Here is a 23,931-nt window from a genome sequence, read left to right as displayed (position 1 = left end):
GTAGTTAAGAGCTTTCTGGGCTAATGCCGGTTCATAAAGCTCTTAACTACTGTACTCTAAAGTACACTAACACCCATTAACTACCTATGTACCCCTAAACCGAGGCCCCCCCCCCCCACATCGCCGCCACTCGATTAAATTTTTTTAACCCCTAATCTGCCGACCGCCACCTACGTTATCCTTATGTACCCCTAATCTGCTGCCTCTAACACCGCCGACCCCTATATTATATTTATTAACCCCTAACCTGCCCCCCACAACGTCGCAGCCAGCTACCTACAATAATTAACCCCTAATCTGCCCCCCTCAACGTCGCCTATACTTATTAACCCCTAATCTGCTGAGCGGACCGCACCGCTATTATAATAAAGTTATTAACCCCTAATCCGCCTCACTAACCCTATAATAAATAGTATTAACCCCTAATCTGCCCTCCCTAACATCGCCGACACCTAACTTCAATTATTGACCCCTAATCTGCCGACCGGAGCTCACCGCTATTCTAATAAATGTATTAACCCCTAAAGCTAAGTCTAACCCTAACACTAACACCCCCCTAACTTAAATATAATTTAAATCTAACGAAATTAATTAACTCTTATTAAATAAATTATTCCTATTTAAAGCTAAATACTTACCTGTAAAATAAATCCTAATATAGCTACAATATAAATTATAATTATATTATAGCTATTTTAGGATTAATATTTATTTTACAGGTAACTTTGTATTTATTTTAACCAGGTACAATAGCTATTAAATAGTTAAGAACTATTTAATAGCTAAAATAGTTAAAATAATTACAAAATTACCTGTAACATAAATCCTAACCTAAGTTACAATTAAACCTAACACTATACTATCATTAAATTAATTAAATAAAATACCTACAATTACCTACAATTAATCCTAACACTACACTATCAATACATTAATTAAATACAATACCTACAAATAACTACAGTGAAATAAACTAACTAAAGTACAAAAAATAAAAAAGAACTAAGTTACAATAAATAGAAAAATATTACAACAATTTTAAACTAATTATACCTACTCTAAGCCCCCTAATAAAATAACAAAGACCCCCAAAATAAAAAATGCCCTACCCTATTCTAAATTACTAAAGTTCAAAGCTCTTTTACCTTACCAGCCCTGAACAGGGCCCTTTGCGGGGCATGCCCCAAGAAGTTCAGCTCTTTTGCCTGTAAAAAAAAACAAACAATACCCCCCCCCCCCAACATTACAACCCACCACCCACATAGCCCTAATCTAACCCAAACCCCCCTTTAATAAACCTAACACTAAGCCCCTGAAGATCATCCTACCTTGTCTTCACCTCACCGGGTATCACCGATCGGTCCTGGCTCCAAAATCTTCATCCAACCCAAGCGGGGGCTGGCGATCCATCATCCGGTGGCTGAAGAGGTCCAGAAGAGGCTCCAAAGTCTTCATCCTATCCGGGAAGAAGAGTAGATCCGGACCGGCAACCATCATCTTCCAAGCGGCATCTTCTATCTTCATCCGATGAGGACCGGCTCCATCCTGAAGACCTCCACCGCGGACCCATCTTCATCCGGCGACGTCCAACTGAAGAATGACGGTTCCTTTAAGGGACGTCATCCAAGATGGCGTCCCTCGAATTCCGATTGGCTGATAGGATTCTATCAGCCAATCGGAATTAAGGTAGGAATATTCTGATTGGCTGATGGAATCAGCCAATCAGAATCAAGTTCAATCCGATTGGCTGATCCAATCAGCCAATCAGATTGAGCTTGCATTCTATTGGCTGGGTTGGATGAAGATTTTTGAGCCAGGACCGATCGGTGATACCCGGTGAGGTGAAGACAAGGTAGGATGATCTTCAGGGGCTTAGTGTTAGGTTTATTTAAGGGGGGTTTGGGTTAGATTAGGGGTATGTGGGTGGTGGGTTGTAATGTTGGGGGGGGGGGGGGTATTGTATGTTTTTTTTTACAGGCAAAAGAGCTGAACTTCTTGGGGCATGCCCCGCAAAGGGCCCTGTTCAGGGCTGGTAAGGTAAAAGAGCTTTGAACTTTAGTAATTTAGAATAGGGTAGGGCATGTTTTATTTTGGGGGTCTTTGTTATTTTATTAGGGGGCTTAGAGTAGGTGTAATTAGTTTAAAATTGTTGTAATATTTTTCTTATGTTTGTAAATATTTTTTTATTTTTTGTAACTTAGTTCTTTTTTATTTTTTGTACTTTAGTTAGTTTATTTCATTGTAGTTATTTGTAGGTATTGTATTTAATTAATGTATTGATAGTGTAGTGTTAGGTTTATTTGTTGGTAATTGTAGGTATTTTATTTAATTAATTTAATGATAGTATAGTGTTAGGTTTAATTGTAACTTAGGTTAGGATTTATTTTACAGGTAATTTTGTAATTATTTTAACTATTTTAGCTATTAAATAGTTCTTAACTATTTAATAGCTATTGTACCTGGTTAAAATAAATACAAAGTTACCTGTAAAATAAATATAAATCCTAAAATAGCTATAATATAATTATAATTTATATTGTAGCTATATTAGGATTTATTTTACAGGTAAGTATTTAGCTTTAAATAGGAATAATTTATTTAATAAGAGTTAATTAATTTAGTTAGATTTAAATTATATTTAAGTTAGGGGGGTGTTAGTGTTAGGGTTAGACTTAGCTTTAGGGGTTAATACATTTATTAGAATAGCGGTGAGCTCCGGTTGGCAGATTAGGGGTTAATAATTGAAGTTAGGTGTCGGCGATGTTAGGGAGGGCAGATTAGGGGTTAATACTATTTATTATAGGGTTAGTGAGGCGGATTAGGGGTTAATAACTTTATTATGATAGCGGTGCGGTCCGCTCGGCAGATTAGTGGTTAATAAGTGTAGGCAGGTGGAGGCAACGTTGTGGGGGGCAGATTAAGGGTTAATAAATATAATATAGGGGTCGGCGGTGTTAGGGGCAGCAGATTAGGGGTACATAAGGATAATGTAAGTAGCGGCGGTTTACGAAGCGGCAGATTAGGGGTTAAAAATAATATGCAGGGGTCAGCGATACCTGGGGGCGGCAGATTAGGGGTTAATAAGTGTAAGGCTAGGGGTGTTTAGACTCGGGGTACATGTTAGGGTGTTAGGTGCAGACGTAGGAAGTGTTTCCCCATAGCAAACAATGGGGCTGCGTTAGGAGCTGAACGCTGCTTTTTTGCAGGTGTTGGGTTTTTTTCCAGCTCAAACTGCCCCATTGTTTCCTATGGGGGAATTGTGCACAAGCACGTTTTTTAAGCTGGCCGCGTCCGTAAGCAACTCTGGTATTGAGAGTTGCAGTGGCGGTAAATATGCCTTTACGCTCCCTTTTTGGAGCCTAACGCAGCCCTTCTGAGAACTCTAAATACCAGCGTTGTTTAAAAGGTGCGGGGGGAAAAAACCATGCGTAGCTAATGCACCCCTTTGGCCGCAAAACTCTAAATCTTGGCGATAGTTTTTCTGTAGCTAATACTTAAAAGGACATAATACCCATGTGCTAAAGCACTTTAAAGTGATGCAGTATAACTGTAAAAAGCTGACAAGAAAATATCACATGAACATCTCTATGTAAAAAAGGAATATCTTTTGCTTCACAATTTATTCAGCTCACCAGAGTAAGTGTTCTTGTAACAGTTATACTTCAGCTTCTGTCCAGCTCCAAGTTGGGGTAAAAAGAAGAAGAAGAAAAAAGCCAATCGGCATCAGCAGTGCTGAGGTTATGCATTGCTTTGCTGTAATCTCATGAAATTTCACTGAAATCTTGTGAGATTTCATAGTAAAGTTCCTTATACTGAATATGGAAATAACATGACTGTGCCTGCACATGCTAGCTACATGCTCCCTTGCTAGTCCTGAGGCTAAAGTCACTTTGCAATGGGGTTTGAATGCTTTCAAAATTTAGGTAAATATCTTCTTTTTTTACATAGAGATGTTTAGCTGATATTTTCTAGTCAGCTTTCTAGTGCTTCATCATTTGTGTATCATGTCCCTTTAGGTATTGAAATATTCAGTATAGGTGGGGATACAACAAGCAAAAGCATATATTCCAAATGACAACATAAAGGTAAATCAGCTATTTGTAAACAATTTAATACACTCCAGTAGGTTAAATTAACCACAGGGAACATATTAAAGGGGAGAAAATGTTACAGTACACTGCCCCTGTCAGTTTAGCTTTTCCAATTATCCAAAATATCTATTCTGAAATCCAAACTTATCATCTAGTATAGGGATGTTTTCTCAAAAAGTTTATTTTCTTCTTAACAGAATTGCATTGAATAAAGTTTTGTAGCTTTCAATAGAGAATTCTCTCAAAATATTGTATTTTATTAAAGGGACAGTCAACATCAAAATTGTTATTGTTTAAAAAGATACTTTCTTTACTACCAATTCCCCAGCTTTGCACAACCAACATTGGTGTATTAATATACTTAATAGCATTTAAACCTCTAAATTTCTGACCGTTTCTAAGCCACTACAGGTAGCCTCTTATCACACGCTTTTTTATTAGCTTTTCACAAGAGACTGCTAGTTAATGTGGGCCATATAGATAAAATTGTGCTCACTCCCAGTTAGTTGTACATGGCACTGCACTAATTAGCTAAAATGCAAGTCAATGGATAATAAATAAATAGCCATGCGATCAGGGGGCTCTCAAGAGGCTTATATACAAGGTAATCACAGTGATAAAAAGTATATTAATATAACCATGATGTGGTTCAAAACTGGGGAAGGGTTTATAAAGGGATTTTCTATCTTTTTAAACAAACATTTTGGAGTAGACTGTCCCTTTAAGAAATGGTAGCACAAAACAGTGGTCTTCACTGTCTACTGCAATGGTTGTTTTTTATTTCAACATTTTGCAATTAATCTTTTTTATTTATTTCTCTCTTGCCTAGTGTATGCATACATAAAATAAAAAAATAAAATGTGATTCTATTTTTTTTAACAATGTGAATTCTATTCTGTTTCAGAAACCTCCATGAACGTTCATCCAAAGTACATGGGAACCCAGGCATGCATGCACTGTCAGTAGTGAAAGAGTGCCATCTGGCTGTAGCTAGCGCTCTCTGGAGGAATTTTTTCCCATTCTTGAAGAGCTTAAGACTTTCACAAACACCTCCTTCACAGCTTGCCGATACAGCTGCAGGTTTGTACTCACATTCCCTACTTTCCTATTTCTTCATTTTGACTTTTGAAATGGGTTAAAATGTTTCTATGTTTCATTATATCTTTTTAAAGGTTTTATTACTTAAAGGTATATAAAACCCACAATTTTCTGTTTGTGATTCAGACATAGTGTGCAATTAAGTTTCCAATTTGCTTCTATTATCAAGTTTGCTTTGTTCCAATGGTATTCTTTGTTGAAGAGGTACTGTACCTAGGTAAGTGTCTGTAGCACTAGATGACAGGAAATACAGCTGCATTCATTACTTTTGGTAAATTCAGAACCTGGCCACCAGAGGAGGCAAAGACACCCCAGCCAAAGGCTTAAATACTCCTCCCACTCCCCTCATCCCCCAATCATTCTTTGCCTTTCGTCCCAGGAGGTTGGCAGAGAAGTGTCAGAAGTTTTCGATAGTCTCTTATAGAGGGTAGTACTCTTCGGCATGGGACTGGAGTTTTAAGTAGTCCTATCAGCCTCTCACTGAGAGCATGGATGAAAGTTAGAGTCCGGAGATACAGGGAGAGTCTTTCTGTGAAACCATCCCGACTCATATTAACAGCTCCACTAGCAATCAGTATTGACGAGTTTCGCTGCCTGCTTTCTTCTCTCAAGTCCATGGCAGAGGCAACGCTACTATCTGTCACACTTGAAGGGCCGTGTTCCTGTTCCACGGCGTAGATTTCGGTAAGATTCTTTCATTTTACTTTCTCATGAATGTACTGTATTACATATGTTTTCCCGAGAGGCTACTACCTTGCAGGACTAACTATAACTTAGGGTCTCAGTGAGGCTCCTTTTGTATCTTGGAATCAAGAGTTAATATCTCCTAAGGGGGTATTATTGAACAGGTTTTTTTTTTAATCATGTTTATGTGATTCGACCTGCTTATGTGCCTTGGATGTGATGCGGCCTTTATGGTCGGCACACTTTTTCTGGACTGTACGGCTTACCTTGTGACCAGGCGTGGTCACGTTTCTGCCCCTCCAGTTCTGCATTCCTGACCGTGTGGTGACGGAAAGATTCTGATCCGCTGGTGTCTGGTGCATCGGAGGTATTCTTTCCCAGTTATGGAGGACTCTCAAGTTGAGATTCAAGTGGTCTCTGATTCAGATTCTACTTATTGTGACGAATACGAACCGGCCCTCATGACGCATGACAATCAGTTATGTTCCAAAGGCCGTTCTAGAGAGCCCAATTCCTCAGTATCGGGGAATCAAGGGGCCGCTGAACCATCCGCCTCTGGGGGTTCTTTCCCTCGAGTGGCGAGTTCCCTACCACTTACTGTTGCTACACGTTCAGGTGACCCAGATTATGCTTATCCTTCCCTGGAGGTTGGTTTGTTCCCCCCCGGAGGTTGCGGCACGTTTCCGTATTCACATTCTTATGGCATTGGCACATCTGCAGCTTCCAGATGTCTGCTTAAGATTATGTTCGTGTTCCGTCAACCCGGGTCCCCCAGACATGAGGTGGCCCGTTCAGTTGTCCCGGGGAGCGACTGGTCCTGAGGCTCCGGTGGAGGTGTGCTGTGCTTTTCGGTATAGACTGGCGCGCCTTCGTGTTCTGCTACGGCACATTTTGGCGTTGTTGGAGGATCCCATCCTTAATGGGTATAGGTGTTCCCGGTCTTCTTCTCCGACTAGCTCTCAGAATTAATTATAAAGGGATTAAGTAATCTTTTTATAGTCTGATTCGAGTATCCTTTCCAATCTGAGCTTGGACTGCAGGGCTCTGTTGGGCTGGTCCTGCGGGTGTGCTTATTCTTCTTGGGCGGAAACCTACGGGTTGCCTTTTCTTTTAATCCGGTAAGGATGACTTTTATTTGATTCAAAAAGCTCATGTTTGGTTTTATGTTCCTTCGGGAATTTCCATACTGGATTTTGTGATCGCACTGTTTACTTCTACGGAAGTTGTTCTTGGAACGTGTTTAGTCCTCTGTCGTTTATTCTCCCTCCCCGGTGGTGACTGTTTCAGTTTTAACAGTAAGGGCTGGGGTTCAGCTCTTTATGCCTTGAGGCCTAATTCGGTCACGTGGCACCTGTTTTGCCTGGCTGGTCCGGTTTTGGCACTGAGTGATTGTATTTCTATTTGTGTATTTTGTTATCTTGTTTTTACAAGTGTCAACTAAGCATTTTGAGATGATCTGAGGGTCTGTGGGGCATGGGGGATTGGTTCAGTCCTCATCAGCTTTCGAGCTGGTTGTCTGGGACTCGTTGGAGTTTCGTTGGAGTTTCAGTGCTTCACACTCCGTAGGTTCCGATTCTTCCGGATTTGAGTGTTTTACTTGCCCACGTGGGTTGAGGATTGGAGGTTTTGGGCCTCTTTGCCGCCGTTTTGTGTGGTTCTGTCTTTCCAGGGCTATTCGACTTGTTCCTTTTTTGGTGGACTCTTCCTTCGGGTCGAGATCTCTGGTATTGGCCCTTTTTCTCCTTAGCAGTTGAGGCCGCCATATGGAAGGGACTTGCGGTCTCCTTCTCTGGGAGTTAGAGTTTTTTTGGTTGAGAAGCATCATCCGCCTGGCATATGAGACTGCTGGACAGCAACCTTCTGAAAGAATTACGGCTCATTCTACTAGGGCTGTGGCTTCCACATGGGCTTTTAAAAACGATGCATCTGTTGAACAGATTTGTAAGACTTGGTCGTCCCTTCACAATTTTTCAAATTTTCCAAATTTGATACTTTTGCTTCTTCTGAGGCTATCTTTGGGAGAAAGCTTTTTCAAGCAGTGGAGCCCTCCGTTTAGGTTCCTGTCTTGTCCCTCCCTTTCATCCGTGTCATATTGCTTTGGTATTGGTTTCCCACAAGTAAGGATGAAATCCATGGACTCGTCATATCTTTGTAAAAGAAAACTAAATTTATGCTTACCTGATAAATTACTTTCTTTTACGATATGACGAGTCCACGGCCCACCCTGTTATTTTAAGACAGGTTTATTTTATTTTTTTAAAACTTCAGTCACCTCTGCACCTTTTTAGCCTTTCCTTTTCTCTTCCTATAACCTTCGGCCGAATGACTGGAGGTGGAGAGGAAGGGAGGGGCTATATATACAGCTCTGCTGTGGTGCTCTTTGCCACTTCCTGTTAGCAGGAGGTTAATATCCCACAAGTAAGGATGAAATCCATGGACTCGTCATATCGTAAAAGAAAGTAATTTATCAGGTAAGATAAATTTAGTTTTTGGTGGGATAGTCTTGATCAGCAGTATTCTTCTGATACTCCTACCTCTAATTTATTACATTTGCTCAAACGTGAAATTTCCTTTATTTGTGAGGCTATATTTGATATTATGTTAAAAGCATGTCTTTGTCTATTCTATCCAGAAGGGCCATCTGGCTTAAATCCTAGAATGCTGACATGATTTCTTAATCTAGACTGTTGTCTCTTTCTTTTCAAGGAAAGAAGCTTTTTAGATATGATTTTGAATCTATTATTTCTACTTTACTATTTTCCACAGGACAAGAAGTCCAAAGGAAAATGTAAGGCCCCCAGTCATTTTTGTTACTTCCCACAGACCCACTGCCAACTGGAATAAGTCTAAACAGGGTAAGAAATCTACCTGTTTCCAAATCTGGATGAAGGTGTTGCCCCCAATCCAGATATTAAAGCTCTTTCAAGAACCTTTGTTTCAATCTGTCTGACCCCTGGGTTCAGAATTTTGTTTCTCAGGGTTATCAGATAGGATTCAGATCAAGTCTTCCCAGAGGAAGCTTTTTTTTTCTGCCCAATGTTCCAAAGAATCCTGTTAAAGTGAATGTAAATTTTGATGATAAAGTGCCCGGTTTTTAAAAATTCGATTAATAACAGGGGCACTTTAATTCATCAAAATGTACATTTCACTTGTGTTGTGAAAATACCGTTTAATCTTGACAGCCGCTGCATCACTTCCTCCTCCTCTTCATGGGTCTAAAATGAGGAATCCGGCTTCCTCCAATCACGGCGTTAAATCACACTAATTCCCCCGGGGGGGAAGCCGTGATTAGAGGATGACTGATCTGATTTCTGACATAGGAAGAGGCTTTGCGACGACCGGAGGAAGCTGGAGTGGCTGTCAAGATTAAAAGGTAAGTATTTTCACAACACAAGTGAAATGTAAATTTTGATAAATTAAAGTGCTTCCGTTTTTAATCAAATTTTTTAAATAAACGGGCACTTTATCATCAAAATTTACATTCACTTTATACCTCAGTCCTTTCTTCAATCTGTCTCAGATCTGGAACAAATGGAAGTGATTGTGTCAGTTCCTTTACTGGAACAGGGAATGGAATTTATTCAAATCTCTTCATTGCTCTAAAGATGCAGGGTACTGTCAGACCAGTTTTAGATCTAAAGATTTTTAAGGATTCCATCTTTCAGAATGGAAACTATCAGGGCTATTCTACCTTTTGTGCAACAATGTCAGTTTATGTCCACAATACATTTAAAGGATGCTTACCTTCATATTCCTATTTACCCAGAACATCATCCGTTTCTGTGGTTTGCTTTTCTGGAAATACATTATCAGTTTGTCCCTCAAGTTTTTGGGTCCCCTTTATTTGTAATCAGAACTCAGGTTATTGCAGTTTTTCCTTACCTGGACGATATCTTAGTTCAAGCTCAGTCTTTTCCTTTAGCAGAATCTCATACCAAACAACTGTTGTTGTTTCTTCAAAATCATGGTTGGAGAATCAATTTGCCAAATAGTTATTTGATTCTTCAGACAAGGATCTCTTTCCAGATAGATTCTGAGAAAAGTGAAATTGGTGTCAGCATATCTGGACCTTTAGTCTCTCTTTCCCTACAGTGGCTTGGTGTATAGAAGTTGTGGGTCTTATGATTGCAGCTTTATTTATTTATTATTCAGTGGGCTTCTTTTGCTCATCCTTCCTGGTCTGTGATCACAACAGTCTTTTAGGTTGGGGAGCAGTTTTGGGTTCTCTGACAGCACAGGGGGTTTTGAGTCCTCGAGAGGCGAGGCTTCCAATCAACATTTTAGAACTCTGTGCTATTTTCAGGGCCCTTCAAGCTTGGATTTTTTTTGAAAAGGGAATCTTATCTCCGTTTCTAGTCAGACAATGTTACAGCAGTAGCTTATGTCAATCAAGCGGGAACTCGCAGTTCCCTGGTTATGAGAGAAGTGTCTCAAATTATTTTCCAGGTGTGATCAATTGGGAAGCAGACTTTCTCAGTTGTCAGTCTCTTCATCCAGCAGAGTGGTCTCTTTATCAGGAGGTATTCAGTCTGATAGTGGACCTTAGAGGCCTACCAGAGATAGTCTTGATGGCCTCTCATTTGAACAACAAACTTCCCAGGTACTTTGCGAGATCCAGGGATCCACATGCAGTGGCAGTCGATGCTCTAGTACTTCCTTGGTCATTCCGGTCGGCTTTTTCTACCTCTGGTTCTTTTTCCCAGGATAATTTCCAAGTTAAATCAGGAGAGATTCTTTGTACTCCTGATTGCCTCAGTGTCGTCACGCAGGGTTTGGTATGCAGATCTGGTACAGATATCCAGTTGTCCTCCTTGACGTCTTCCTCCAGATCTAAAGTCTCTCAACTTGATGGCATGGAAATTGGAACGCCTAGTTCTGAAACATAGAGGTTTTGTAGACTCTGCTATTGAGACCCTTATACAGGCTTGTAAGCCTGTGTCTAGGAAGATTTATCACAAGGTTTAGGAAAACTTACTTTTACTGGTGCATAGATCATGGTTTTCTCCAACATAGGTGTGTCCGGTCCACGGCGTCATCCTTACTTGTGGGATATTCTCTTCCCCAACAGGAAATGGCAAAGAGCCCAGCAAAGCTGGTCACATGATCCCTCCTAGGCTCCGCCTACCCCAGTCATTCTCTTTGCCGTTGTACAGGCAACATCTCCACGGAGATGGCTTAGAGTTTTTTAGTGTTTAACTGTAGTTTTTCATTATTCAATCAAGAGTTTGTTATTTTAAAATAGTGCTGGTACGTACTATTTACTCAGAAACAGAAAAGAGATGAAGAATTCTGTTTGTATGAGGAAAATGATTTTAGCAACCGTAACTAAAATCCATGGCTGTTCCACACAGGACTGTTGAGAGCAATTAACTTCAGTTGGGGGAACAGTTTGCAGTCTCTTGCTGCTTGAGGTATGACACATTCTAACAAGACGATGTAATGCTGGAAGCTGTCATTTTCCCTATGGGATCCGGTAAGCCATGTTTATTACGATTGTAAATAAGGGCTTCACAAGGGCTTATTTAAACTGTAGACTTTTTTTGGGCTAAATCGATTGATATTAACACTTATTTAGCCTTGAGGAATCATTTATTCTGGGTATTTTGATTTAATAATATCGGCAGGCACTGTTTTAGACACCTTATTCTTTAGGGGCTTTCCCAAAGCATAGGCAGAGTCTCATTTTCGCGCCGGTGTTGCGCACTTGTTTTTGAGAGGCATGGCATGCAGTCGCATGTGAGAGGAGCTCTGATACTTATAAAAGACTTCTGAAGGCGTCATTTGGTATCGTATTCCCCTTTGGGTTTGGTTGGGTCTCAGCAAAGCAGATACCAGGGACTGTAAAGGGGTTTAAAGCTTAAAACGGCTCCGGTTCCGTTATTTTAAGGGTTAAAGCTTCCAAAATTGGTGTGCAATATTTTCAAGGCTTTAAGACGCTGTGGTGAAAATTTGGTGAATTTTGAACAATTCCTTCATGTTTTTTCGCAATTGCAGTAATAAAGTGTGTTCAGTTTAAAATTTAAAGTGACAGTAACGGTTTTATTTTAAAACGTTTTTTGTACTTTCTGATCAAGTTTATGCCTGTTTAACATGTCTGAACTACCAGATAGACTGTGTTCTGAATGTGGGGAAGCCAGAATTCCTATTCATTTAAATAAATGTGATTTATGTGATAATGACAATGATGCCCAAGATGATTCCTCAAGTGAGGGGAGTAAGCATGGTACTGCATCATTCCCTCCTTCGTCTACACGAGTCTTGCCCACTCAGGAGGCCCCTAGTACATCTAGCGCGCCAATACTCCTTACTATGCAACAATTAACGGCTGTAATGGATAATTCTGTCAAAAACATTTTAGCCAAAATGAACCCTTGTCAGCGTAAGCGTGGCTGCTCTGTTTTAGTTACTGAAGAGCATGACGACGCTGATATTAATATCTCTGAAGGGCCCCTAACCCAATCTGAGGGGGCCAGGGAGGTTTTGTCTGAGGGAGAAATTACTGATTTAGGGAACATTTCTCAGCAGGCTGAATCTGATGTGATTACATTTAAATTTAAATTGGAACATCTCCGCATTTTGCTTAAGGAGGTATTATCCACTCTGGATGATTGTGAAAATTTAGTCATCCCAGAGAAACTATGTAAAATGGACAAGTTCCTAGAGGTGCCGGGGCTCCCAGAAGCTTTTCCTATACCCAAGCGGGTGGCGGACATTGTTAATAAAGAATGGGAAAGGCCCGGTATTCCTTTCGTCCCTCCCCCCATATTTAAAAAATTGTTTCCTATGGTCGACCCCAGAAAGGACTTATGGCAGTCAGTCCCCAAGGTCGAGGGAGCGGTTTCTACTTTAAACAAACGCACCACTATTCCCATAGAGGATAGTTGTGCTTTCAAAGATCCTATGGATAAAAAATTAGAAGGTTTGCTTAAAAAGATGTTTGTTCAGCAGGGTTACCTTCTACAACCCATTTCATGCATTGTCCCTGTCACTACAGCCGCATATTTCTGGTTTGATGAACTGCTTAAGGTGCTCGATGGTGACTCTCCTCCTTATGAGGAGATTATGGACAGAATCAATGCTCTCAAATTGGCTAATTCTTTCACTCTAGACGCCTCTTTGCAATTGGCTAAGTTAGCGGCTAAGAACTCTGGGTTTGCTATTGTGGCGCGCAGAGCGCTTTGGTTGAAATCTTGGTCGGCTGATGCGTCTTCCAAGAACAAGCTACTAAACATTCCTTTCAAGGGGAAAACGCTGTTTGGCCCTGACTTGAAAGAGATTATCTCTGATATCACTGGGGGTAAGGGCCACGCCCTTCCTCAGGATCGGCCCTTCAAGGCAAAAAATAGACCTAATTTTCGTCCCTTTCGTAAAAACGGACCAGCCCAAGGTGTTACGTCCTCTAAGCAAGAGGGTAATACTTCTCAGGCCAAGCCAGCTTGGAGACCAATGCAAGGCTGGAACAAGGGAAAGCAGGCCAAGAAACCTGCCACTGCTACCAAGACAGCATGAAATATTGGCCCCCGATCCGGGACCGGATCTGGTGGGGGGCAGACTCTCTCTCTTCGCTCAGGCTTGGGCAAGAGATGTTCTGGATCCTTGGGCGCTAGAAATAGTCTCCCAGGGTTATCTTCTGGAATTCAAGGGACTTCCCCCAAGGGGGAGGTTCCACAAGTCGCAGTTGTCTTCAGACCACATAAAAAGACAGGCGTTCTTACATTGTGTAGAAGACCTGTTAAAAATGGGAGTGATTCATCCTGTTCCATTAAGAGAACAAGGGATGGGGTTCTACTCCAATCTGTTCATAGTTCCCAAAAAAGAGGGAACGTTCAGACCAATCCTAGATCTCAAGATCTTAAACAAATTTCTCAAGGTCCCATCGTTCAAGATGGAAACCATTCGAACTATCCTTCCTTCCATCCAGGAAGGTCAATTTATGACCACGGTGGATTTAAAGGATGCGTATCTACATATTCCTATCCACAAGGAACATCATCGGTTCCTAAGGTTTGCATTCCTGGACAAACATTACCAGTTCGTGGCGCTTCCTTTCGGATTAGCCACTGCTCCAAGGATTTTCACAAAGGTACTAGGGTCCCTTCTAGCGGTGCTAAGACCAAGGGGCATTGCAGTAGTACCTTACCTGGACGACATTCTGATTCAAGCGTCGTCCCTTCCTCAAGCAAAGGCTCACACGGACATTGTCCTGGCCTTTCTCAGATCTCACGGCTGGAAAGTGAACGTGGAAAAGAGTTCTCTATCCCCGTCAACAAGGGTTCCCTTCTTGGGAACAATTATAGACTCCTTAGAAATGAGGATCTTTCTAACAGAGGCCAGAAAAACAAAGCTTCTGGACTCTTGTCGGATACTTCATTCCGTTCCTCTTCCTTCCATAGCTCAGTGCATGGAAGTGATCGGGTTGATGGTGGCGGCGATGGACATAGTTCCTTTTGCGCGCATTCATCTAAGACCATTACAACTGTGCATGCTCAGTCAGTGGAATGGGGACTATACAGACTTGTCTCCGAAGATACAAGTAAATCAGAGGACCAGAGACTCACTCCGTTGGTGGCTGTCCCTGGACAATCTGTCTCAAGGGATGATGTTCCACAGACCAGAGTGGGTCATTGTCACGACCGACGCCAGTCTGATAGGCTGGGGCGCGGTCTGGGGATCCCTGAAAGCTCAGGGTCTTTGGTCTCGGGAAGAATCTCTTCTACCGATAAATATTCTGGAACTGAGAGCGATATTCAATGCGCTCCAGGCCTGGCCCCAGCTTGCGAGGACCAGGTTCATACGGTTTCAATCAGACAACATGACGACTGTTGCGTACATCAACCATCAGGGGGGAACAAGGAGTTCCCTAGCGATGGAAGAAGTAACCAAAATTATTCTTTGGGCGGAGTCTCACTCCTGCCACCTGTCTGCTATCCACATCCCAGGAGTGGAAAATTGGGAAGCGGATTTTCTGAGTCGTCAGACATTGCATCCGGGGGAGTGGGAACTCCATCCGGAAATCTTTGCCCAAGTCACTCACCTGTGGGGCATTCCAGACATGGATCTGATGGCCTCTCGTCAGAACTTCAAAGTTCCTTGCTACGGGGCCAGATCCAGGGATCCCAAGGCGGCTCTAGTGGATGCACTAGTAGCACCTTGGACCTTCAAACTAGCTTATGTGTTCCCGCCATTTCCTCTCATCCCCAGGCTGATAGCCAGGATCAAGCAGGAGAGGGCGTCGGTGATCTTGATAGCTCCTGCGTGGCCACGCAGGACTTGGTATGCAGATCTGGTGAATATGTCATCGGCTCCACCTTGGAAGCTACCTTTGAGACGAGACCTTCTTGTTCAGGGTCCGTTCGAACATCCGAATCTGGTTTCACTCCAGCTGACTGCTTGGAGATTGAACGCTTGATTTTATCGAAGCGAGGATTCTCAGATTCTGTGATCGATACTCTTGTTCAGGCCAGAAAGCCTGTGACTAGAAAGATTTACCACAAAATTTGGAAAAAATATATCTGTTGGTGTGAATCTAAAGGATTCCCTTGGGACAAGGTTAAGATTCCTAGGATTCTATCCTTCCTTCAAGAAGGATTGGAAAAAGGATTATCTGCAAGTTCCCTGAAGGGACAGATTTCTGCCTTGTCGGTATTACTTCACAAAAAGCTGGCAGCTGTGCCAGATGTTCAAGCCTTTGTTCAGGCTCTGGTTAGAATCAAGCCTGTTTACAAACCTTTGACTCCTCCTTGGAGTCTCAATTTAGTTCTTTCAGTTCTTCAGGGGGTTCCGTTTGAACCCTTACATTCCGTTGATATTAAGTTATTATCTTGGAAAGTTTTGTTTTTAGTTGCGATTTCTTCTGCTAGAAGAGTCTCAGAATTATCTGCTCTGCAGTGTTCTCCTCCTTATCTGGTGTTCCATGCAGATAAGGTGGTTTTACGTACTAAACCTGGTTTTCTTCCAAAAGTTGTTTCTAACAAAAACATTAACCAGGAGATTATCGTACCTTCTCTGTGTCCAAAACCAGTTTCAAAGAAGGAACGTTTGTTGCACAATTTGGATGTTGTTCGCGCTCTAAAATTCTATTTAGATGCTACAAAGGATTTTAGACAAACATCTTCCTTGTTTGTTGTTTATTCAGGTAAAAGGAGAGGTCAAAAAGCAACTTCTACCTCTCTCTCTTTTTGGATTAAAAGCATCATCAGATTGGCTTACGAGACTGCCGGACGGCAGCCTCCCGAAAGAATCACAGCTCATTCCACTAGGGCTGTGGCTTCCACATGGGCCTTCAAGAACGAGGCTTCTGTTGATCAGATATGTAGGGCAGCGACTTGGTCTTCACTGCACACTTTTACCAAATTTTACAAGTTTGATACTTTTGCTTCTTCTGAGGCTATTTTTGGGAGAAAGGTTTTGCAAGCCGTGGTGCCTTCCATTTAGGTGACCTGATTTGCTCCCTCCCTTCATCCGTGTCCTAAAGCTTTGGTATTGGTTCCCACAAGTAAGGATGACGCCGTGGACCGGACACACCTATGTTGGAGAAAACAGAATTTATGTTTACCTGATAAATTTCTTTCTCCAACGGTGTGTCCGGTCCACGGCCCGCCCTGGTTTTTTTAATCAGGTCTGATATTTTATTTTCTTTAACTACAGTCACCACGGTACCATATGGTTTCTCCTATGCAAATATTCCTCCTTAACGTCGGTCGAATGACTGGGGTAGGCGGAGCCTAGGAGGGATCATGTGACCAGCTTTGCTGGGCTCTTTGCCATTTCCTGTTGGGGAAGAGAATATCCCACAAGTAAGGATGACGCCGTGGACCGGACACACCGTTGGAGAAAGAAATTTATCAGGTAAACATAAATTCTGTTTTTCTTGGCATTCTTTTCAAATCCCTAGGATTCTTCAGTTTTTCCAGAATGGTTTAGATAAGGGGTTATTTGTCAGTTCTTTGAAGGGACAGATTTCTGTCCTTTCTGTATTGTTTCACAGAAAGATTGCTAATCTTCCTGATGTTCATTGTTTTGTTCAGGCATTGGTTCATATTTAACCTGTTATTAAGCCTATTTCTCCTCTTTGGAATCTTAACCTGGTGTTAAGAGTTTTGCAAGCTCCTCCTTTTGAGTCTTTGCATAAGTTGGACATTAAACTACTTTTTTGGAAAGTGTTGTTTCTTTTGGCTATTTCTTCTGCAAGAAGAGTTTCTGAATTGTCTGCTCTTTCTTGTGAATCTCATTATCTGATTTTTCATCAGGGTAAGGCTGTTTTAAGGATGACTACATCTCTTGCCTAAGGTTTTTTCTTCTAACAAAATTAACAGAGAGATTGTTGTTCCTTCTTGGTGTCCCAATCCTAAAAATGCTTTGGAAAGATCCTTGCATTGTTTGGATGTTGTCAGGGCATTGAAATATTATGTTGATGCCACTAAGGATTTCAGGAAGACTTCTAGTCTGTCTGTTATTTTTTTTCTGGTTCTCAGAAAGTCCAGAAAGCCTCTGCTGTAGCTTTAGCCTCATGGTTGAAGTTTCTGATTCACAAGGCTTATATGGAGGCAGGTCAGTCTCCTCTTCAGCGAATTACAGCTCATTCTGCTAGGTCAGTTGCCACTTCTTAGGCTTTCAAGAATGAAGCTTCAGTTGATCAGATTTGAAAAGCAGCTACTTGGTCTTCTTTGCATACTTTCACTAAATGTTACTATATTCATGTTTTTGCTTCATCTGAAGCAGCCTTTAGTAGAAAGGTTCTGCAGGCAGTTGTCTCTGGTTGAGACTTGTATCTGCTTTTTAAGTGTTTAAAAAATAAAATTGTGGGGTGTGGATTTATTTTCTCAGTGAAAAAGATGTTTTTTAAATCCCTTCTTTTATGATATTACTCATGGACTTCCACAGTTTGGGTATTTGTTCCCATGAGTAAGGGATTGTGCATTCTCACCACCTGTATGAAAGAAAACATAATTTATATTTACCTGATGATAAATTCCTTTCTTTCATGGTGGTGAGAGTCCATAATCCCCCACACTTTTCTTAGGGTTGAATTTGTTTCTTGAGCACATCTTTTTATCCTGCTCCATTTATAGCTCTTAATCCTTTTTTACCTCAATTAGGGCCAAATTACTAGTTTTACGGTACGGCTATACCACTGAAAAATTGGCCTTTGCACGCGGAATGGCAGGTCTCCCGTATTACATGTCTCGGCCGTACAGCTATACCGCAAGCATTTTAGCCTATACTGCAACTCTTCATTCCACACTTAAAAAATGGCTTTTTTTTAGTGTGGAATTTTCATTGCACCTGTATTACAGGATGTGCGGTCCGGCTATTACGCTAGTGTTATAGCTTATACCGCCGAAATCCATTCCGCGATCAGAGACCAGTAGTTATGCATTTTGCAAAACAAAAATGTTTCCCAAAACTCATAACAAATATGTTACAAAGTACACTAACACCCATAAACTACATAAACGCTTCTCTCTTTTTATTTATGCAAGTTATGACTCCCTAAGTGTGATGTGGGAATCCAGACGTGGACCCGTTGCTCAGTGTGCCTAGAAGGATATGGCTGCACCTCACTGACGAGGCCCACAATAGGCCAAAACGTACGTCTGGGGTTTTGCTGTTTCTCTCGTTCAGAGAGGGATTGCCTGGTATTTCGGGGCTAGACTGTACTGTTAAGTCAGGATCAGACTGACATGCTTCAGGAAAGTTCTTCTCTGTGAAAGGCACATGATGAGCAAAAAGAGGCTGCTTCTTGGGTGGCAACTAGCCATAGAACAAGCTATTATGCTATTGTTCGTTCTCAGGTTGAGCGCTTCTCTCTTTTTATTTATACATTATTAACCCCTAAACCGTCATCTTCCCGCATTGCAAATACTTTATTAAACTTATTAACCCCTAATCTGCCGCCCACCCACATAGCCAACACTAAATAAACCTATAAACCCCAAACCGCCAACCCTCCACATCACAACTACTATAATAAACCTATTAACCCCTAAACCGCCGGCCCCCTACATTGCGACACACTAAATTAAACTATTAACCCCTAAACATAACACTCCCTAACTTTAAATTAAAGCTACAATATACTAACTACCTTTTAAATTAACCTAACATTACTATTTTAAAAAACGAAAAATAAAAAACCTAAGTTACAAAATTACAAAAATCCTAACACTACGAAAAAATAAAAAACCTAACATCACAAAAAAAGCACTAAAATTACGAAAAATAAAAAAAATCTAAGATTACAAAAAATAATAAACTAAATTATCCAAAATAATAAATATTAAACCTAATCGAATACCCCCTATAAAACAGAAATGCCACCCCAAAATAAAAACACCCCCTAATTTAACAATAAACTATCAATAGCCCTTAAAAGGGCCTTTTGTAGGGTATTGCCCTAAGTTAAGCAGCTCTTTTTTACATAAAAAAATTACAAAGTACCCCCTAACAGCAGAACCCCCCCCCTCAACCAACCCCCCCCCCCAAAAAAAAAATAAAAAAAGGCTAAAAAAACCTAAGCAACCCATTTAGTGCCCATTGAAAAAATAAAAAAAAACCACACCCCAAAATTAAAAAAAAAAAAAACTAACACAAACCCCAAAAAGTGTAAGTCCGGACATCCATTTTCATCCAGTCAGCGACAAGTCTTCATCCAGGAGGCGACATCTTCATCCATCGCGGGGGCATCTTCTATCTTCATCCCAGTGGCGTGGAGCCTCCTCTTCATGCAATCTCCGCCGCACACTGAAGATTAAATGCAAGGTACCCGTTTTATATTTTGGGGTACCTTGCATTCCTATTGGTTGAAATATTTAAATCAGCCAATAGGATGAGAGCTGCTTAAATCCTATTGGCTGTTCAAATCAAATTAGGGATTTTTTTTTATTATTTTAATGGGCGGCAAAAGAGCTGATGCCCTTTTAAGGGCAATGCCCATAAAATGCCCCTTTAAGGGCAATGGGTAGCTTAGGTTTTATTAGAGTTAGTTTTTTTTATTTTGGGGGGTTGGTTGGGTGGGGGGGTTTTACTGTTAGGGGGTACTTTGTAATTTTTTTAAGGTAAAAGAGCTGATTGCTTCAGGGCAATACCCTACAAAAGGCCCTTTCCAAATTTGATACTTTTGCCTCGACTGAGGCTTCTTTTGGGAGAAAGGTTCTTCAAGCGGTGGTGTCTTCGGTTTAGGCCTGCTGTCTTGTTCTCCCTCCCAGGTCATTCCGTGTCCTCTAGTTTGGGTATTGGTTCCCACTAGTAATTGGAATGACGTTGTGGACTCTTCATATCTTTGAAAAGAAAGCTAAATTTATGCTTACCTGATAAATTTCTTTCTTTCCGGACATGGAGAGTCCACGACCCCACCCTTTAGATTAGACAGTAAATTTTACTAAATCTCAGGCACCTCTACACCTTTGTGTTATCTTTTTTTTCCATTTCCCTTCGGGTGAATGACTGGGGGTTATGGGTAAGAGAAGTGACAACAGCTTTGCTGTGGTGCTCTTTGTCGCCTCCTGCTGGCCAGGAGTGAATATCCCACTAGTAATTGGAATGACGTCATGGACTCCCCATATCTGGAAAGAAAGAAATTTATCAGGTAAGCATAAATTTTGTTTTTTTTATGAATTTAAATAAAGAGTATAACTTTTAATAATACTGAATTATAGAAGATAGTGCCCCCAAGCCGCTTTCTACTTTCCACTTTCTTTTCTTTTCCTTTCCTTTTTTTTCTTTTACTTTTGTTGTTTACCAACAACAAAACAAAATGAAACTGGAATGAGATTTCTATGGTGATACATGGGCATTTAACCCTTCTATTGAAATTGTTTTGTTTTGTTGCTTAAATGGTAATGATAATGCCTCTAAAAGACCAGAACATAGTAAAAGTCAATTTGAAGTCAAGCAATTTCCATTTCTATAGCAATTACCTACCTAGAGACATGACTCTACATTTGAAAAAGGAGTATCCATTTTTAATATGTATTGTGGTGTATTGCTGTATTTAGGAGACATTGGAAAGCTGAGTCTCCCTTTTTCCAATAGTGGTATTGTACCCCTCATTGTGGCTCACACTGTACTCTGTAAAATCCTATTCCATCTCCAGATCTCGAAGGTATACAGTTGGTAGGGAAGAGACAGACACGTATTCTAGTGCAAGGCTTGACAAACTCTTAAACTTGGGCACTAGCACCTTGTTTTAGAGTCCCTAAGACACCCATGGGCGCCTTCTATTTCCCCTTGCCAGCAATCAAAACTTAACATTTAGTTTGTTGCAGCTGGTTCCTTTCTAGGCCTCACAGCTGTGAAATACAAATCCACCTTTTATTTGATTATTATATCATTTATGTATATGTATACACACACACAAGTTTCTGTCAAGCTCTGTTCTAGTAGATAGAGATTAATATCCAAGAAATTATAGCAGTGAATTTTAGGTTGGAAGGCATCCAGACAGACTACCCCTTTCTTGCAAGTACAACCTTCAGGGAGAAGGGTTTTTAAAGCTGAACATATTCAACACTCTTCTTCAACAATCATCTTAACCGATCAACCTGTATTTGACCTTACGTCATCAAATCTGAACAACAGAACGCATTAGTTCTTCTTAAGATATCCATGCCCAATTATAGTAGAAACAATACTGCTTTGGGAGGTATTTTTGGTGAAAAGTATTTTATGGTGTTCCATATTATCTTCATAAGCTTGGGATATACAGCAGAGAAGCATTGTAGGGGTGTCCCTTTCATACCTTTTTGATGGTTGGTGTGAGTTTTTCTGTCCATCCACAAAACAAACTCTTGTATTGTGTAACAATACATCATTTTCCTCTTTCATTCAGGTTATACTCTGTTAGCATTGGATATGCCCAGTAGTGCCCCATCTGAACTACAACCACAGCCTTTTGTGTCAATGATGCATCTATTTGGATGGGATGACATGATCATACCACAGCTGGTATCCCGTTTTCTCAGCCATCTAATGCCAAACAGGTGAGATCTGGAATTTCTTATGCATTTGACACTGCAAGTAGACTTTTAAATATATATATATATATATATATATATATATATATATATATATATATATTATATATAAAAAACAACACTACTCCATACGTTTAAATGATCATTGTATCCTTCCAAAACAACATTTTCTGACACTAGTCTGGGTACCCATTCCACTCCATGAGACTTATTCAAATCCATGGAATGGAATGACAAAGGAATAAATGTAAGGTAAAGAAAGACTAGAAAGGTGACAGAAAGAGATATGACCTTTAAAATATCTGCCATTAGACTGGGGAGTGAATGAGTTCTATTATATGTACAATGTGCTCACTTACATGTCCTAGACTCCAAATGACCGCGTGTTTAACAATTTAGCTAGTTCATAAACAAGTTCAGAGTAACTTTGTACTGAAACAAAAATAATATGCTCCTATATATGCTTATATCATTTTTACATGCTGTTCTGTATGTTAGGGGACTCTTTATTTTTAGTGGGACTGTTTGTGTTTTTACTGTTATATATATGTAGTGCCCTGTTACAAGCGCTATACCTACAGATTGTATTTACGATTACTAAGCTTTGACTACTGTAGATGTAGAAGATTAGTCCTATGCCTTTCTATGTCAGGAGGTAGTCTTCTAGGTACTTATATGAGTAGTAGTTGCTCACGTGTGGTTTAGTTATAACAGACCATCCTCCTAGTAACCCTTTTATATAGTCACTTAATGCTTTGAGTTTCACACTTCAACATCCCACAGGTTAGCAGAGAACATATTAAGGGTAATAATGCAGAGATATTTAAGTATTGCCTAAGAACTTAGGAAATACGGCATTGACCTATCACTGTCGGGTTCAAAAGCTCTCTAGGTTGCATGTGTTGGCCTTGGTGTTAGCCTCTATTGTTATACTATGACTGTGAATTATTTGCCCACTATAAATAATGATCCAGTTTAGTTAATATTTCATGCTCTGATACAATGTGTGGGTTCCCAAGTTATATATTTAAAATCTACTGCGTGAGAATCTAACTAAATAGATAGTCTCATTATCGGAGCTTAACCCAACAGAGCCATCAGAGGCTAGACGGGTTATTTATATTGGATATACTTTCCTATAATTGTTTAATACAGGCTCTAACCTAGCTTCTAGATATCTCACTATTAGGGAGTATGTATATCTACATGTAGGTAAGCTATTATCTAATACAGGGAGCGTTTCAATCTTTGATGCTTTGCAATACTGATATATCACCAGAGGCATGCTAGTACTAATATACTGCCCTCCATTTTTGATTTATTTGATTTACTTTGATCTAGTGAGGACTTGCACGCTTGATAATTCTGGATTAAGGGTTTAATTTGTGATATTGCCCTACACTACAAGTGACTTCCCTTCCCTTGCTAGCCTGGTTATGATTTTAGTTTTTGCATACTATTGATACCCAATCCCAACATATGCTATCACAACCCTATGGCCTACTCCCCACTTTATCCTCTATAATTATAAAACACCCATATTACCAGAGCCTTCTATCTCATCTAAGTTAAGGAATTAGTGAAACATGTATTATCTGTTTACCTATAGATTATTCAACCTTCATATATACCCCCACTATGTATATGCATAGCTAACAATAAGTGGATAGTTAACCCAGCTTCATGGTCCATTTAATTTCCTTCATTGGCAGGACTAAAAGCCCCCTCCAAGTTCCCTAAAATATTGTCATATATATATATATGGCTCCGCCCTCCACCCTTTCCCTCCTATATATAGCGGTGCTCACCCGCTGAATATCCCCTTCCCTTTTGTTTACACAAGTATTCACGCTCCTTTTGTAGCTCCTAAGGAGCTAGACTTCTGACCATCAGATATCCTTTATTTTCTATACTCTTGGTCCATGGGGCCTAAAACTATGTTTCTAACTGGTCAGTTATACATGATATATTATTGAAAAATTGAGGTCTCATTAGCCTTTAGTCAATGTATTATATAGACGCCGAAATGTTTTGGCTACTTATGTTTGTATCCTGTTCTTTTGACAAAAAGGTGTATTGTGTTT

The 23,931-nt window shown here is 40.5% G+C and overlaps 1 protein-coding gene across 1 annotated transcript in view; it reads left to right on the top strand.

Moving 5' to 3' along the window:
• MMS22L (MMS22 like, DNA repair protein) overlaps window positions 1-23,931 on the top strand; it is an 881,591-nt gene that overhangs the window by 458,536 nt on the left and 399,124 nt on the right. The window contains exons 19-20 of the mRNA XM_053712068.1: window positions 4,996-5,171; window positions 21,703-21,853. Coding sequence (XP_053568043.1) covers window positions 4,996-5,171; window positions 21,703-21,853 — 327 coding nt within the window. The remainder of the gene's footprint in view (window positions 1-4,995; window positions 5,172-21,702; window positions 21,854-23,931) is intronic.

The sequence above is a fragment of the Bombina bombina genome, chromosome 4 (genome assembly GCF_027579735.1).
Source record: "Bombina bombina isolate aBomBom1 chromosome 4, aBomBom1.pri, whole genome shotgun sequence".
Classification (NCBI taxonomy): Eukaryota; Metazoa; Chordata; class Amphibia; order Anura; family Bombinatoridae; genus Bombina; species Bombina bombina.
The sequence above is the reverse complement of the archived record's forward strand: the minus strand, read 5'-3'. Positions and strand labels throughout refer to the sequence as shown.